General features: G+C 47.6%; 1 protein-coding gene across 6 annotated transcripts in view; it reads right to left on the reverse strand.

The window, feature by feature from the left end:
- The window catches only part of COMP (cartilage oligomeric matrix protein), a 50524-nt gene that overhangs the window by 16374 nt on the left and 15170 nt on the right, over positions 1–18980 (reverse strand). Inside the window, exons 2-3 of one of the 6 annotated variants that reach the window (XM_030540564.1) lie at positions 5511–5755; positions 2454–2542 (exon numbers count right to left, since the gene is read on the reverse strand). In XM_030540564.1, coding sequence (XP_030396424.1) covers positions 2454–2542; positions 5511–5667 — 246 coding nt within the window. In that variant the 5' untranslated portion in view covers positions 5668–5755. The other 5 variants (XM_030540565.1, XM_030540568.1, XM_030540567.1 and 2 more) reach the window with 5 other exon arrangements.

Genomic DNA, 18980 nt, shown 5'->3' on the forward strand with positions numbered 1-18980 from the left:
GGTCCGCTGGTCCTGTGGCTTCGCTGGAACTCCCACAGGCGTGCCACCGCATCCGTGGCATCGGGGACCTCCCACAGGCAAGCCACCGAAGGCAGCCTGCCTGCTGTGCTTGGGGCAGCAAAATGCCTAGAGCTGCCCCTGGTAAGGGGTTAATTAGTGTCACACAGGGGCCACTAGATGAAGGGCCTGGTTTGACAGGTGGGAAATCGAGGGAGAGCAGAGACTCTCCAAACATCTGGGGTGTCAGACAGCCTGCCCAGCACTGCAGGTGCCACAGCTGGTGCACAGCTGCTCTGAGACCAAGGTTCAGTCCTGCTCTTCCCCTCCCAAAGGCACTTACTCCAGGGACCGCCCTCCCCCATCCCCATTCACTTAGCAACCTGCTGCGTTTTCTAGTGTGGGAGGATGAAAGCAAAGCAGCTGGCAGAAGTCACTGAAATGGCTGCAAGGGACTGGCCACCGGCCTAGCCAGTTCCTTTAATCCAAAGAGGGGGTGGGGGAAGATCAACAGGGTCATTAAAAAATATCTGGATAATCTGCAGTGGTGGGGGTAGAGACAGGCTGTCCCTTCAGTGGAGTAAAGGATGTTGGCCTGGCACAGACAACGATGTATGTGTTTCAAGGCACATGTAGAACCCCGCACTGCAGGGCTCTCCATGACCCCAGCTCTCCTAAAGCTACACCCAAGCCAGAGAGCCTGGTTATAACCCAGATAAAGCAGCTAGCAAGGGAGGGAGCAGCCCAAGGTTTTAGTCTGGTTCTGGGGACACCAGTTAGGTCCCAGGCAAAACACCCCTTTCATCTGTGGCCCCATTGCAACTAGGAAAATGCATGAGCTAAGGTGTTTTAAGGCAAGACTTTGCACTCAGCGTAGGCACCTTTAAAAATAGCAATGGCAGACCCTGACTGCCTGGGAGCCCAGTGGACAAAGTGCACTGGAATTGTCTAGATGACTTCATAGGTCTTTTCCAGCTCCCATTTCCGTGGTTCCATAACATCGGAGGGAGCAGCGCTGCCCAAATGAGGAAAGGGAAGAAGTCAGACTGCAAAGCGCCATCCCCTGGTTTCTGTCCAGCACCCACAGACCTTGTGTTCTCATCACCATAGATCAGGATTGTGCCCACACAAAAGCACCTGTTCATACCTCGCCCACAGCTCCTACGTACAAGGGCAGGGTCTCACTTTACACCAGACTCTTCCTCCATCCAGCGTTACCCTGGGGCTACAGTAATCGTCATGTCGTGTTTAGAATAATTTAATCTAAGCCAGATGTCGCACCAAACTCAAATCCTCAATTCAAAGCATTCCAGCCAGTGAGACAGTTTGGAGCAGGATTGGAGCACTGCTATCCAGCACCACCTCTAATTCAACTTGATGCTGTGAATTCGGGCTGCATAGCCACCTGTTGCTCATTACTGGTGTGTGAAATGCTGAATTGTGGAAAATAAAGTAATAGAAAAACTTAACAAAACGAACAGCACCTCTGTGTAAGCTTCCACCTTAGCTCTCTAGTGATGTGCGTGAGTCCTTCGTTCGAGAGAGTCTGTTAGAGACTGAATCCATGGCAGAATAAATAAATAAAGCCTGTGTGGAGAAGCTTGAAGGGCGTGTTGGAAAGCACTGCCCCAGGCTACCAGGAGCCATGTCTGACCTGATTCCTAGCAAACACTGAATATTTATGCAACAGCCTGAAATGGGAGAGTAACTCAGTGTAACAGATGGTTTGGCAGATTAGAGGCTGCCCAGTTTGCACTGGCACAGGGGCCTGGCTGCCATTCCAATTCTCTGGGAGGCAGAGGCTGCTGCCTTCTGTGAACAGAGGCGAGAGAGGGAGAATAGAACCTTTCTATGGAGTTAGAAAGGAGCTGACCAGACAAATTGCCACCTCCTTGGTAAAACAGGCAAGATCTAAACTCACCCAACGTTCCAAAGTCCCTCAGCTGCTGCTGGAGCCTGCGAGGTGTAGAATTAAAGCACCAGGAGGAAACAGAGCGTGAATACAAGGCTTGTTCAGATCCCATGTGACTTCTGTTTCCTAGACCTTACTCAGTGGCTGAATGGGTTCCTCTCTCTTCCAGCCTGGCCTCTGCCTGTTGATTTCATAAGCCCACAAAACCAAGGAAAAAATGATTCTCCTACTGGCCCTGCCATGCATTACTCCAGTGATATATGTCCAGTCTGTCTGTCTATTCATGGACAAAAATAATTCTTCATTTGTGTTAGTTTTTGGTAAGATGAGGGCCCAAGCAGTTTGCATGGAAATTTGAATCCAAATGATCTCAGAATTCAGCGATGCTCAGAGCTCGGTGTGGGGATCACCTGGGGATCCTACCCTTGCATGGGATGAGAATACCATTTTGATCTCCCTGTTCAACAGGTCAGTGTGCGAGGCAGCTGCCTCCCTGGTCCCTCTGGCACGGTGTGAGGGAGACCTGGACCGCTTTCTCACGTACCTGCTGCTTCAGCAAATCTCTGACTTCCTTCAGCGCCAGGTTAGTTTCTCTCATCTCTGCGAGCATCTGGTGCCCGACATCCCCTCCTACTGAAAACAGGAGCATCAGTAGTGGAACATGCCAAATGGTCTGCTCACCTCTGCATTGTGTTTGCTGATTCTTAATTGTTATGCCTCTCCAAATAATTACAACCCACTAGCGAGGATCCCCTCCCCAGTCTGGGGCTAGGAGGCGGTTGCTGAGAGTAATCAGGAGTTGCACATGCTAGAAGGAAAATTACATTGGACTTCAATGGCGCTGAGTCAGAGACGAGAATGCAGGGACTTTTTCAAGGAGTACCTGGTAACGTGATCAACATTAAAACCGTAGGAGGAACCTGTCTTCCTTTCACCCCAAAGCCACTAACCAGACCCCTCTTCCTCAAAGGGTAACCATCGACTTCCATAATGCATTTACTGGGCACATTGTGACAGGTGCAAGAAAGGCAAGATGGGTGACACACCTCCCTGTCTCTCTCCCCCTACTCCAGGGAGGGAGAGGGCGTGGGTGACGTTTGGGTAACCTGCCAAGATGACATTTAGCCCCACCGCTAAACTGCCAGGCCAGCTCATGCGCCGGCTGTGGGACCAACGGTTCGTGGGGCAGGTTTTGTGCTGGCTGCATATAGAAGGGGTGTGCTGCTGACTAGGCAGAAGGCAGTTTACAGCCCAAGGCGGTGGAGGATTCTATGAGGGGCAGCACCAAACATCAGCTGGCCCTAAGGCTGTGCCCATGCATAGAAAGAAGAGCTGCTGCCCGGGGGGCACAGCCCACCCTGTTCCTAAGATCCAGGAGGCTCTTCATCCACTGCGTAAGGGCGCTTTGCGGGGCAGTTTCACCTGCCCACTTGTGGACAGCAGCAGATCCCCCGGCATAGAATTGCCTTGTGGATTCTGGGACGTGCAAGGGATGAGGCACATGCACCTGCAGGCACTGCTGCTCCAGGGGGTTGAACAGAGGTGTGCAAAACAATTCCCAGGTCCCCACTGGGCAAAACCAACCCCTCTGAATTCTGATTTGGCTCCTCTTTGAAATATTTGATGGTCTTGCTCATGACAAGGGAACGTTCCAGCTGAATTAACTAACCCCTGCGGCTAGTTCACTCGAATCCCCTGCCATGCTGAGTGAGAGCGTCTCTGTCTAGTATATACTCCTGGATACTGATTGGCTGGGGGGCGGGGTCACGTGATTTATAACACAGCGCAATTGTCCATGCATTTGTGTCTGTGAGGTGACACCACTGCACATGCCACACGGGATTGGGCCTGAAGATCATTTGGAAATCGCAGCTAATTCAGAACATGACAGCCTGCGACCTGCCTTGGCTCTCAGTCAGTTCTGCAATGAAATTCAAGGCATTTCTTTTAACCCGTGAAGTCTTGAGTGGTTTTGGCCTTGTCTGCCTAGAGACTGCCTCTGTCCTCATGCAGTCCCATAGCAGCCATAAGCTACAGGGTCACCGAAGCAAATAAAATTTCTTGCCATTAGCCCCTGGGTTTTCAGGGAGGGGAACTGGGCTCGAGATTTTAGTTCCTCACAACTTGGTCTTTAGGTCCAGCTCTGCCAAGGTATTTAAGCCTCTACCGTCCATTGCAATCAATGGTGCTTAAAAACCATTCTGGTTCTGGGCGCTAGAACCTAAACTAGGGTAGCCTTTCAGGCATGCTGCAAAGCTCATCTATGCTCCAGTGGGGAACAGCACATTTAACAAATTGCTCAGTAAAGGCCATGACAGATGAGTCAGCTGTGCTGCTCTTTTCCTGACCCCAAAAGGGAGACCACCACTCTTTCTCTTCTCTTCTCTCCTCAAGGCATTTCTGACCAACCTGATCCCCCAGTACCTCGCACAGGGAGCAGTAAGGAAATTTCCTATCCACACACAGCACTGTGTAATTGGGCAAGTGCATTATGGGAAAAGAGACTGTCCTCCTCCTCTGAAGCCTGAGGTATATGCCAACTCCAGTGGCGGGATATCAGACATGAAGGTCCATGTAGTTGACTCCATACAGCACGTTGTATGTTCTGTAATGAATAACCCTGAATGTCTGGAAGGTTGGCTCTGACAAGTATTTCAAAGTTTGGGTGAATATTTGTCACCTCTCCAGCACAATTCGGTCTAGGAAACGAACCGACAAACACCACAAGAGTGTCTAAGTCAAACATCAAATGAAACCTGCTTTTCCCAGTAGGGAGTGGAGGGTGGTCAAACATTTTCTGACTTCACAAACCTATTCTGTGAGGGTTCTGGCTTAAGGTTCTATTTTATGTGAACGGGTTTGTCTGTCCCTAGTAGCCCAGTACTATTTTAAAATGAACAGCAGAAAAGGTTGCATAACGCGCCCGAGGAGCCAGGTGCCCCAGTGGGATTCCCCCAGGCAATCTGAGCATTTGCAGACATGCCGGTTAGTTTGCAGCCCATATTCCTGAGCTCCCTCGCGTTCTTTGCAATCGCATTTTGCCCTTTGGAACCGGCTCTTTTTGTTCTTGCTTTGCTTGACATGGGAATCACAGATTCCTCATGACTTGAGCAACAGTCCTGACCATACTGCTCAAGAAACAAAGCACTGCCATGAATCCCACCCAGGGCTGAATTCCTAGCCTAGGCGATAGGGTTTCCCTGAGCTGTGTGCGTATGCAGAGCATACAGAAATCCCAGGTATCTGCCACAGAACATCCTGCAGCAAACAGGTCTTTAATCTCATCATTTGCAAAACAAAGATGACTTGCCAGGGGCACGTTATCCTATTTGCAAAATAACAAAAATTTGGTCAGTTCCAGCTGCCAAAGGGGAAGAGGTTTAATTTGTCAAAACATTGTTAAATAGAGGAAAAACTACAGCCTAGGACTGGAACGTTTAAACCGACTGGCCCAAGGTTTTATATGAAGGTACAACTGATAAAAATCGAATTCAGGTATCACCAGCTATGGTTGATGAGTCATCTGCTTTTTCGCAGCTCTGCTGCTCACAGTGTTTGCAGAGAAGGTCCGCGCACATAGAGGTAATTAAAACCCACTTACCTCCTACATCTGTCATCTGACTTGATGCAAAAGGACAACAGAGGCTTAGGAGAAAAATGAAGGCTAGAGTCGAAATCATTCTTGAATCCCAGAGAGGTGAGAACGTGTGGGCTTCTCTTGCAAGGAATTTAACCTGCAGGCTTGCTCTGCTCCCCATTAGTGTCTGTGGTTCGCTGTTTATGAAGTTGCATTCCTTCCTCTGAAGTTCTTCTTCTCTGATGCTGGACTAGGAGTGGACGTCATTTCTGGCTCCCAGTCCACAGAGAAGGGTTACAAAAGTAAACAATATGAAAAAGTCATCAGGAGAGCAGCTTAGTGGTTTTTTTAAAACCATCTTACACCACAAAAAGGTCAGAAAATTCCAGAATTAAATGGATTCCCTTTTAGATCAGTGACTTGTTTTTTTGGATGGAGCAGGCCAGGGAGGGTGGAATTTATAGTCCTGGCTCTAATGGCATTTTCCTTCTAGCATTGCTCACAAGAACACACCAGCTTATAGTGAACATGGGCTTAACTAGAGATTCGTCCAGGGTCCTTTGGACTCCCAAAAGACAGTTCTACCACTTGCTGTATTGTTCCATCCTCTTCCAGCCATTAGAGGACAAACCCATCACATACGTCTCCCATTCAGTGGCTTCCCATGGGGCACAGGCTCAGCGCAGACTATTACAGTAGCCAGGGGCCGAGCTGCAACAGACTGTTTGGGGGGCTACAGTGACCAAAGGTGGTTACCTACTCTGAACTGGTCAGAAGGTGAAGTGTCCCTGTCGCACAAACCACCAACACAAGCGGTGGTACCTGGCCTTCATGTTAGTTATCTTGCAGAAGAGGCCAGCACTTAACAGGCCACGGACTCCTACCCTCGCTCCTACGGAGAACGAAGCATATTGGCAGGGTGGTGGGAGGAAAAGCTCTTTCTGCTGCTCCCTTTGCTGGTCCGACTGTGTGGATAATTGACTCCCAATCCAGCACCTTCCACCAGCACCAAATTCACCACACAGCAAACACAGGAGGACTCAAAAATCCACTTACAAGGCAGCTTTAGGATGACCCTGCTCATATGGGGATTAGGGCAGGAGCCTCTCAGTGTCATCAGAATAAGAGGAAGTTATGGGTACCACTGCGGCCCACACTGGAAGATTTTCAGGAGTGACAAAAGCCAGCTAGTGCTGCTCCTTGCTCTGTGCACACTCACAGGAGGATTGTGAACTCTGACTTGCTGCAGCTGTGCTCTGGCAGCCTCTCATTCATGCTGTTCTCTTGGAGTTGCCACAAACAGCAGAGCCCCAGAGCGTGGCACCCTGGGCTCCTAGGCTGGTGGAGCAGCAGGACCTTTGCATGCTCATCTGAAACTTTTGGTAAGGTCTGAAGACAAAATGACCACATAGCCTGTGTGCTAGAGTGGGAGGTGAGGTGCTGCGGAGGGACCCCACTGGTGAAGGTGGCAGTCCAGCAGTGGTTAATTTTAAATTCCAGTAATGGTGGAACAGGAAGTTTTTACTTTGTAGAGCCAGCCTTTATATATAGTAAATTTGCAGCTGTTAAGCAGCCTTTATATTACTCTTAACTTGTCTGAAACACACAAGAGTCATCTTTAGCCAACTAGGGCTGGCTACAGCTGGGTCAGGAGCCCCTAGGAATGCTAACGATGCTGTACATAAAATGTTTGCTCTAAACAAAAGGAGTTCAGCTTGAATTGAAAATAACTGTCACTTCCCACCCGTACTGCAATTTTCATCATTTTTTCCAGCACCTTCGTGGCAAACCAAAGCAAAACCACTGTGACTGTCAGATCTTCACTAACAACCCAGTGCCTCTCTCAGGGCCACTCACTGGGCAAGCCAGCCCTACCTTTTTTTTTTTTTTTAAGCCAAAAAATTTCAGTCAACTAAATTCTGTCAGAGATGCTGGACTGAGAGCCCTAAAGCCCAAGTCTTCTGTTCCAAGAACACGTATCACTTGGGCAGCCACCATGCAGGCTTTCCACACATTATCCCCCAACTACCATCCCTCCAGCCTACTTTGGAAAGACCCCTTGCTAAGGGGAAAGAGAGTTGTTCAGTGTCTGTGGCCCACTCAGCCTATGGCCTTCCTGCTGGATGGCCAACAAGGGACCCATTTGTGCCACTTCTGGTGGTGGCAGAGTTTGATGGGAAGCATGTTACTTTAACAGAAGCCTGATGGCTATAATGCCAGACCCAGCACTGACTCTCCAAAATACCTGTTTGGTTCAAGGAAGAAAAGCACAGAATGAGAGAGATGTAACCCAGATGGAATGAGGAGCGCACACAAGGGTCCCTTGTGAGCTAGTCCCAGCAGGAATTCACATGGGAGAATCTACTTAACATGGAGAAATATCTGTATCTGTATAGACACAGACCAGCTCATCAAAACCGCAGCATTACAAAAATAAAAACTGGAACCATTCAATCCAAAGCAAATAAAATGTGCCTGTGCAGTAATAACCTTTTCTGCCATCCAAGTGAGGCATTGCTTAATGATACCAGAGCAATAAAAATCCTTAAGGTCGAACGCCCCATAAACAGGAGTTTGGATGCCATGTCACAGTGAGTACTGCTCTGGCCCCTCTGCATCTCCTAGCCAAGCCCAGAGAAGGGCAAATGAGGACACGCACTGCCCTTCAAAAACTAAATAAAAAAAAGTACAGGCAGTTAAAGCAAGTGGTTAGACCAATGCAGGTATTGTTCCCTTGGAATTCATAAGGGTTTTATTGTCTTGCACTGTTAGTTTTGGTTTCTGAAATTTTATTGCAAAAGGATAAGTCTCTGACCTGCCTCATGTCTCCTCTCCAAACCAGATGTTTGCCAACCCCTGGGGAATGGACATGTGAAATGATACAGCCCCTAACCAGAAAGGGAGCAGCACCTGGAGCCATGCAAAGTCCTGGGGGGGACAGGGACATCAGCAGCAATCCTGCCCCCTCAGCTTGGGACTCAGCAGTTATAGCTCGAACACCTCTCCTGCCGTGGCTACCCCGTGCCTCACCTGGGGCTTCGGGAGCCTGTTGCCCACACTGGGGTGTGAAACCCCCACGACTTTCACATACCATGTAGTGATTTAACAACCCTCTGAAACAACAAACATTAGATGTTAATTCACTTCCTTCCGTGTTAGTCTGGGGACTGAAAACAAAACCTAAAGAGAAGACTGGGAGGGAGAAAAACAAATGCAAACCTGGGGTGAAGGGCATCTGGGACAGGCTCATGGGACAGCAGGAGCAAGCCAAGCGCCTCCTTCCAGGCAGTTAGTCCCTTCCCACAAGATGAAATCATGGAAGCACTAACAACAGTCGGGGTTCCCACCTGTGACGTTGCCGCTGCTGGCTGGTAAAGCCGTAGAGAACATCTGGGCCCCCCACTAACAGAGCCCAGCCACATTTCTTCCTTTACCTTCCATCCCTTAGGACACAATAGTCTAATACTAACAAAGCCATCAGGGGACCCTGGAGACCTCATTAATTTGCCCAGTGTAGAACCGTGCCTTTCTAAGCTAAATAATAGGGAAGTTAGCAGAACACACCCCCCAATCTGTTCGTTTTAAATCCCACCTGTGAAGGAGAGAGAAAAGTGATTGTTACTTGGGCTCAGATTGTATGGTGCTGGGGAGCCGTGACAGTCAGGAAAGCGTTTTCACTGCACACCAATCCACTGCCAATGGACTGCGGTGGAGGATCCAGCTCTCAGGGCTGGAAGGAAAGGGCAGTCTCCATTGCCCATTCAATCCTCAGCCTCTGTGCCAAGACTGCTAACTGTAATGTCTCTTTCTGGGGCTTGGATGGCTTTCCGCAAGGAGCCAGACCAAGACCCTGCGCCTGTGCAACTATGTCTGATGGCATTTTAGAAACAGGCACTTCCTTCACTCACAATTAATTTTGTGCACATCAGATGTGGCAGCTGTCAGTCCCCAGCTACTTGGTCAGGTTGGAACTGAAAACCCAGAGGGGGTTTCCCTGTCACCAATCCCTTGTAGGCCTCATTCCTAGTGCATAGAGGTGTTTGCCAAACTATGTTTTATTCTACAAAACAAAGTGAAAATCCTTCCCCTCTGCCCCCCTCCTTTATACACACACACACTATACAGAATTTTTCAGCAAGATACAGAAGATAGGTCTCCAAAGCAACAGGCCTGGACTATTCCCCTTGAGTGAGTTTTCTTAGGTACCATGTTTGAAATCTGGGCCTGATTTGCCTCTCACTGACACTACCGTAAATCACAAGTCACCCCAATGAAGCCCATGGAGATACTGCAGCACAAGAGGAACACTAGGCTCTTGGCATATGCAAGTAGCTACGGACGTGCTAAGCTGTATGCACCGCTCTGAATGCAGGAAACTCAGTGACGGCACATTCATCTCTGTCCATTTCTCTACAAGTGGGTAAACCAGTACAATGCAGAATGATGACAGATGGAAGGATTTTGAAAATGCAGTGCAAAGCCTGTTAAATACAGATAAAACCTCATCCCTTTTCTAGACAGATCTCTATGTAACATGGGGACACAGACATTTGATGTTTGTAGCCTTTCCTTCGGAAGTTATAGGTCACTTTTCTTCCAGAACAGCTTCTGGAAATCATTTCCACTCTCATTCATAGTAGGAGTGTACACATGCACAGGAAAATAGTGAGGGTTTCTACATGTCTGTCTGGAGTTTAGCAGACACACAGTGTCCCCACAGGGTGAGATCATTCTTACTTGTATTTTCCTTGGACTCATCCTGCACCTTTCTTTATTTGGGTCAGAGAGCTAGAAATCTCCCTACAGCCAACATTCTAACAGCTTAAATACACAGCAGACTAGAGAGTGTGCAGACAGAGCTTACGCCTGCCTTTTTTCTTACAAGGGCCATATTAAAAGTTGCTGACATACCTTAAACATTTTTGATCTAATGGGAAAAGGTTTTCCCAGTTTCCAGGGTCTTGTTTTTAATATTGCTGAGACAAGAATGAAGAAGAGCCAATGTTTATGTAGGCCCTAGTGTAACAATATTTTGTTCCCTGTGCAGTGGCAGAACTTAATGTACACCTTGTCCCCAGAGCTGTGCTGACACCAGTAGCGAGGCTAGTGCACAAACAACAAAAAGTTCATGTTGATTTCAAGTTCAATTAGAAATACAGAGGATGGAAAATATTCAGTGAAGGACAAAATCAGAAGGAAAAATAAGTGATTTTCAAGCCTATAAGGGTGGACATCTTAAACAAAGAAGAGAAAAATAAACACTTCTAACCTTTAGAATAGTAAGTACTTTACAAAGTACTTGACAATGTCCTTTATAAACTGGTGCTCATATTAAGGACAATCCTAGGCTCTTGTAGAATACATGGAGATTTATGTTCATGGAGATTTTATACATACAGTATATAAAAATGGAGCTGACCAGTCATCCTAGCAGTTAAGGATAGACAGAAGAGATGGAACAAAGAGACCTACACGTCTCCAAGACAGTGTAGCCCAATAGAGGCTGCAATACCTGGCATTTAAATAGGCCACTTTCATCTGTAGCTTTAAGTGCCATATGAAGATGGATATTTTCCCCATTTTACAGATGGTGAAACTCCAGCACAGAGAGGTGAGGTGACTTATCTAAAGCCACACAGCAGCCTCAGTGGCAGAGAGCAGAGGGCTCCCAAATTCCAGTCGAGTGCCATCATCCCAGGGCTGGCCTTAGAGAAAGAAACAACATTAGTGGGCTTGATTGTTCAGCAGCTGAACAGCTGCATTAAATCGCAGACCAATCAGATCACTGAGATTGGGGGAAAAATGGTACTTTATAATTTAACAGTCAGATACACAGGCAGAGGTGGTGTGATGGGAGGGCTTGTACAGGCTCTAGCCACCTTAAACTTTGCCTCCCCCATTCCCCCTTCCTGTAACCGCCCGTCCCAGTGCAAAGGCCAAATGTTGCACAGAAGTAAGAGTAGCCTTGGAAAGTTGTGAAACTCGGAAGATGAGGATTAAAAAAGTTATATTTGAAAATTTTCCCTGTATGGAAGTCCCATTTTCAAGAGAACATTGATTTTCGCCCTCAGGACTTTCTTAAAATTGTTTTAGAAGGATTGACTATGCGCCATCACAACGTTCCAGTGTATAAGTAGCTATGGAGTGCCAGCTGTATCCTTCTGAAAAAGGGTGCTGAAATATATATGTGAATATGAAACTAAAATAAGGAGAGATTCCTTCCAACATCTGAGGAAGAATTCCCATAAATAAAAACAAATACACATTCTCTTTGTTCTCTTCAACTCTTAGCCTCCAGCCAAATGTAAGAATCAAAATTAGCATGACTTGACTGGGAATTATTCAGTGTTGTCCCATTGTCCAGATACTGTGTAACATATGCACACTGATAACTTTTCTATGGAGTAGGTGACATTTGTAATCCATCCATTGCAAGGCAAGACAGAAAGATGTTGTACAGACAAAGGCTTTATTTTATTTTGTAAAGGGAATTCAATCTGTGCTGGCAAAAGGTGCCTGATTGAAAACTTTGGAGACTGAATCCGCTCTTTATCCTCAGAGCCAGAACAGTGCAGGCTGTGCACACTTCCTCAGACAGGCCACCTACTTCAGTCCCTCTGGTGCACTTATTTTGTGGTGTCTCTGCTGAGAAACCCAGCAAGGAAGCCAATTAGTACTAAGTGAGAGAGAGTTGCGTTTGTGTGGTGTCCACTAGGCAATGGACTCTGAACTCAATAACTTTCCATCATGAGTGCCCTCCAGGGCCAAACGCACTCCAGTGATCTAGAGCTGAAAGAGGTTCGATGTCTCACTATCAGTCTCCTGAAACCTCTGATGTTCCCCAAGAATCACGGGGGAGCTCTGCATCTGAGAGGATCCCTTGCTGTCGTAAGTACTCATAGGGTCCCAATTACCGTAGTATCTGAGCAGCTCACAATCTTTAATGTATTTATCTTCACGACGTCCCCATGAGGCAGGGCCAGGCTATGGTACCTGTTTTACAGATGGGGAAACTGAGGCACAGAGAGGCTTGACCAAGGTCACACAAGGCGTTTGTAGCAGAGCAGGGAACAGAACCTGGATCCTCCCAAGGCCTAAGCTACTGCTGTAACCACTGAGCCTTCCTGCCTCTCCTTATGTTAAGTTCATGATTCCCAGCAGCTGGCAGAGGTGATGAACATTAGTCAATACACTCAACCCTAACAAAGGCAATGGAATATTGACTGAGCACCCTCACCTGCAACTTTCCCAGGAGAGAATATTAGCTTGCAAAGGGTGTCTCAGTAGCCAGGAGGATGAGTCACTGAGAGGGGACTGACAGGAGAAAGCACAGATTTCAGGGCAGACAGGGAATGAGGTGTCTGACGCTCTGGGAGAAAGAAAAAGAGGGAAAAGGAGCAAAGATTCCTTCACTAACTCTTCCCGTCAGCAACATAAAATATATGTAGCCAGTGACCACCCCTGAGTCCAGCTGTATCAGAACCCCTGAGATTCTGAGCCATGGCTTTATATGGAGATGTACCTATCTCATCAAACTGAAGGGACCCCAAAAAGCCTCCAGTCCAGCCCCCTGCCTTCACTGGCAGGACCAAGTACTGATTTTGCCCCAGAACCCTATGTGGCCCCCTCAAGGACTGAACTCAACTCTCAGCGGGGAGTCTGGATCAGGCTAAACCAGAGCAGCCAATGGCTGTGGAAGTCCACATCTTTGTTAAATGTGTGAATTCTAAACTCACTGGTGTAGGAGGAACGTCTGTCAATTGCACCGGAGTTAGCGTCCTGCTTGCAGCATACCTGCCTACAGAGGAAATGAAGGAGACCGAGATTTTCCTCTCATCTGACTCACTGCACCCAGCCTGGGTTTCTCTCTGACATGGCAAAAAGCTGACAAATGTAAATGTGAAGGAAGAAGTCAGCAAGAGAATAATCCCTAATTTAAATAGGCTCAACGGTGGGCTCAAGAACTGCCTTCTCCCTTGCTTGACTCGCTCTCTCTATTCTGGTCAGTCAGTGTCACTGCCAGGCTTGCAGCACCACTGGCTATCCTGTGCTTCTGGAGCTCTGACAGCGAGAAATGTCCCCCTCCCGCAAGCAGCTGACTCCAATTAACCACGCCTCTCAGAGACTGCTGGGAGTGGGAGGGGCCTGGGGGCTATTTAACCAGGTTTAGTTCCTTGCAGAGAAGCAAAGAAGGAGAAGGTGAGGCAATACCCACAAAGACTGAAATGCTGGAAGAGTGCTGAGGGGGAAAGCCGCTCCAGAAAGGGGCTGGAGGAGAGAATCATCTTGTGGAAAAGGTGCTGAGTTTGGGGAGAGTTGGGCATCTGGGCCCTGCCTCCCTAGGAATCTTTGGACTTGCCTGCGAGGTAAGAGAACCTATGGGGAAATGGGACTAAAGACTGGCTGTTTGAAGACAAACTGGATATTGATCCATCCTTTATTAGTGTGATGCTCCTCAAACGTACACCCAGGGTTGTGAGGCTCCTCCCCACTGCCTGTCCTCAGCATGTGACAGCCTTGTCTGTGCCTGCTGTGGATTAGCTCCCTGAATCCACTAGCCTCTGCAATGCAAGCTCTACCAGGCCTCATTGTCTCTGTACAGGTATTGACAGGCACACACCAACCTCTGAATATGTCAGGTGCTCCCTGCAGCATCCAGCCCCTTATCCCCTGAACACTCCCAGAATGATGAGGATCGCTGTTCCCAAAAGAACAGTACGTTCCAGCTTTTGTGATTCAGTTCAGGACCAGCACCTTGCTTAACAACACAGCCCTTAGATTGATCTATAGAGAAAATGTTTATTATCAACAATTAGAAAGTCAGGTAGTACTGAGTAAGAATATTGGAAAAAGAATCGAAATCGTAACACGCTTTCTAGAGACTAAACTTAGCTAACAGATTAACCTCCTGGCTGAAGAAGTTTTCTCACCCCAAGCCAGTGGCACAGCATGACACTTAGTAAGGCAATAATTCACTTGCATGTCTTAGGTGACCCAAAATGGCATCTTCCAAGCAGTGTGACCTTGATGCACGCTGCGCAGAGGATGCCATTTTGCTCTACAGAAGAGCATCTTCCACGGGGGCCAGATGGAATACTCCTGTGGGCCAGATCTGGCCTGTGGGCCACTAGTTCCCCAAGGCACAGCTGCCTGAGCACATAGGACATACTTTGCATGTGTACATGGTGTGCCACTGCCCAAAGTTCTTATCAGTGTTTTGACCAAGCCTGGCTGAGGCCCTTCTTCATGAAGCAAAACCACTGTCCTTTTACTTCCTCAGTGCAGGGTGTTTGGGAGTCTTCTCTGCCCCCCCCCCCAAACATAGCCAAGCAAACCTTTGGTAAGGTTCTCTTCCCCCCCCCCCCCAGCTGTTTCTCTCCCTCTCTTGGTTCCTTTCTCCAAAGTTCTCACAGACCTAGATTTGCATTCAGTTCAGACTGGTGACAAGAAGTCTGCTGTGAATGAGACAATACTCAGTTTACACGTTAGACCAACAAACATACCTTGTCTGACAGCAAACCTGTTTTCCACCTTTGCTGGTGATCAGGACCTACAGACTTGAAGAATATCTTTTATTCACACACACTCACATTTTCTCTCTCTCTCTCGCCTTACCTGGTATCCAAACATCCATTCCACAGTGATTTTGTTGACCAGAGTGACACAGGCATTTACTCAAGACCTCACATGACACTCTGGTGAACCAGAATGTACACACCAGACCCAGGAGATGCCTGTAACCTCTCTGCACCCCCATTGACAGGTGGCATTAAGAGGTTCTTGGGTCCCAGTGAGTACTGCTACACTCTCTCAGGTGTCTCTTTCCCCACCACCCTTTTTGCTGTGGTCAGGTCATCCTGGCCCATTAGGCAACAGCTTGGTGATACTTGGGGTTGGCTGGAAGGCCAACTCACCCTAGTGCTTGTCGGCCCAACTCTTTAGGGCTGTTGACTCAAAGCTCATCATGACAAATCTCCTATAAAGCACAAATCTCAGACCAGAAGCCTGATATTAAATGTGGAGGCCCAGCTGTTTGGACTCTTCACAAGCCCAAGAACAAGTGGGTGCTCGAGGGATTTTTATCAGTCTACAGACTTCCCACAATTCCCCCTCAATTGTGCCTTGTCCTCAGCTCTTGCTCCCTGGGATGGTTCAGATTCTGGAGCCTGGAGGACTAGAAAGCAGCGACGTGCTCTGGCCTTGGTTGTTTCTCCCCCCTGTCCTCTCAAATAGCTCGTTGTAATGAGGCTTGCAGATGGGGATGCAAGATGCTGCCAGAGCGCCTCTTCCCCACCACCACCCTGCTAACCTACCCCCGCACATGTTGTAATCACATGCCCAGGAGAGCTCTTAAAGGCCTTACAGGAAACATCTGACATTTTTTCCTTTGCTATTCATGCTATTTTCTGTTAAGAACCATAAAGGCTTCTAACATTGGATTAAACTCATTTGCAACAATGAGTTACTCCTGTTCCAAGGGCCAGCAGGAGCTCAGGCTTGCTGGGGGGGAATAGGAGGGAGCTGGGATAATTAGTTGACCTGGACTAGGGAAAAAGAAGCTGATGAAGTGTTGCTCTCTCCGGAAGGAGATGCAAACGGATGGTGTGGTTAAGGCTGCATGCTTTGCTGGGAGAAGTTTTCCCCAGGGCTAGGAGCAGGCTCCATTTTCGGTATGCAGTAAAACTATTTTGGCACCGGCCTCTCTTTTTGGTCCTTTCATTTCCCAGAAGCCTCTACCCTTAAGACAAACAACACCGTCTACCAACTGCTTTCCACTTGTTGGCTCAGTGCCCCCTGAACAACAGGTCACATCCCAAAATTTCCATGGATTTGGCAGAGTTCAAAACAGTTGCAGTAAGCAAGCTATTATTTGAAAAGTGACGTACGTAATCCATCTAGGCAGACAAAGCCTCTTAATGTGTCACGAAGTGGTTTTTAGCAAAGGCGTTAACAGGAATTCTCTCCTACAACGGGGACTGGAACTGCTCAGGGCTCTGAGATCACATGTGAAGGTTGGAGACATGATGTACAAGTTTAAGTATTTGAGGGCCAACAACATTTCTCATGGAGCCCAGAGAGGCAAGATCTTGTGACTCTTTCATCAGATCTTTTATTAACACACCACAAGTATCTAGTGTTAACACCACTAGAGGCAAGGTGCCAAATTTGATGGACCCAGTCTTGATGTCCTAGGCCAGGGGTGGCCAAACTTTTTGGCCTGAGGGCCACATCTGGCTTTAGAAATTGTATGGCAGGCCATGAATGCTCAATAAATTGGGATTGGGGTGCAGCATTTTGAACCAGTGGTTCCAGCAACTGTGTTTCACACAGACCACAAAGCTGTCCCCTCTAATTATGATCTTCCCTATGGAACACCATGAAAATCATGCTTTATAGCAGCACAGAGGGGTCCATGCCTCCTGACCATCTAAACCACAACGGTCCTCAAACTTTTCAGAGTGTTGACCAAATCTTAATTAAGAATTGTTTTTAGATATTTCCTCTCATTGGCATTCATAAGGCCCACCTCTCCTACCACTTTTTCATGCTTACATAACATCCCTGTGGCAACCAGTGATATTACTTATCAGGAAAAGAAACCCCAGGAAAAGATGTAATGTATGTTTAGCCATCCAGTACAGGTTAGCAGCTGGAAATGAGGTGGAGCAGTAACATACAACCAGCCAGCTCTTTGCAGGATCCCACTGATCACTTGCTTGGAAACCGCTGTTCTAGACGTCTAAGCTGCCATCAGATCTTCCAAGAGATGTAACCCTCCTTGGTGCCTGCGACTGGAATTATCCTGCATTAAGAGGGGAGAAAGGCTACACCACAGGATACCTCTAGGCTGCACTTGCTGATAGTCTTAGTTGGGGGATGCCCTGAAGTGAAAATCTGCAAACTAAAGCAAGTGCAACATTGCACTCTTGAACTCCCTGGAAAAGTAAAAAAACTTAGAACCCCGTGGCTAACGTTTCGGGAACACGGCCCAGAATGTTACTCTGGGTGTCTAAACAGTCTAGGTGCCGAGCTATGCCTGCCATGGATCTCAAGCAATTAAGAAAAGGTAGAGATTGGGACTTGGAGGCAGATGGTACAACTAGCATCTCCTGCTATGCCTATCCCTCACAGCAGTAAAATTACCTGCACAGCCCTCTATATCTACTGCTCGGGATTCATGGAGCAGATAACGTCCCAGACATTCTGAATCTCTCCCCAGCCTACTCTCACCACTGGCTCTTTTTAATTTGAGAGCTGGGAAATCATGGGCTCAGATGTCGAGCTCTTCTTTTCTTCAGCATGGATCCCGGGTGTCTGGATTGCATAACTGACAGCTGTGGTTTTTGGAAGGGGATGCATAACTCAAACCTGTTTTCACCAATTACGTTTTTTTTCCCACCAGGCTTTAACCACACACAATTTTCCTGCCTTTGGAAGAAAACACACACACGTTTTGTCTATTTCCAGGAAAGTGGGATTTTTCTGGTATTAAATCCTTCACATAGTTAATAAGACCGATCACACGAGCCTTACTTTTTAGTTTAATGTCTGCCTTTCCTCAACATCTTTTCCTTTCTTATACTACTGCCTGAAGACACAAATTCTTCCTCTTCGGATCAGTCAATGGACTCTAGAAAAAAGAGTCTTTTTTCTATTGGGGAAAAAATATTCTTGGGGTACCTGCAGTTCACAGTGTCCTGTATGGAAGGACCAAGGGAGCTGCGGCTAGTTCCGAATATCAGCCCTTAGAATAAGCAGGGTTAAGGAGTCTTGAAGAGGCCGAATACAGCACAGGTAGTTATACAATGCAGCATAGCTTCTCTGATCAAGCTGGAGCAGGGCAGTCTGTTTCACCTCTCTTTCTGAAAGATTAGGCAAGTTCTTAATAGGCTCCCTTTGGGGCGGATGTGGCCCATAGACTCCTGGTAAGTAATCAAGGCAACTATCAACTGTGCCAAAGTTTTGGGAGCCCCTGTTCTGCAAACCACCTTCATGGCGTGGCCTTTCCTTATTTTTGTCTGTTAACTTTAATGCTCACAGGGGTGACCTGGAGATTGGAGTCTTCCTGTCCTCCAAGAACAGCAAGAGCACAGGCAGAAATGTAGCAGGCTTACCTCAAATCCTAAACCCCTCATCACCAAACTGGATACGCACTGAGGCAGCTGACTATGGGGCCCAAAAGCACTGGATTTTGCAGTGTGAACACTCAACAACTGGGAACTGGATTGAGAGATTTGGAGGGGGTGGTATTTTTAAGAATACCTTTAGGGAACTAACAAAACCATACTCAGAGGAGCTCCAAACACTACCTTGCCAAAGCTGGAGTGATTGCCCCAGCCCCCAGAGCTTCATTACAGGTACAAGACACACAGGGAAACCAAGATCAGAGGAGAAATTCTCTGAAATGAGGAGAAAGCATTTTATGAATTGCCATGGAAATTCTTCAGGTGCGGGTGCTCACTGCAGTTGCTATGGAAATGGGAAGGCACTTCA

This window comes from Gopherus evgoodei, chromosome 22 (genome assembly GCF_007399415.2).
Source record: "Gopherus evgoodei ecotype Sinaloan lineage chromosome 22, rGopEvg1_v1.p, whole genome shotgun sequence".
NCBI lineage: Eukaryota > Metazoa > Chordata > Testudines > Testudinidae > Gopherus > Gopherus evgoodei.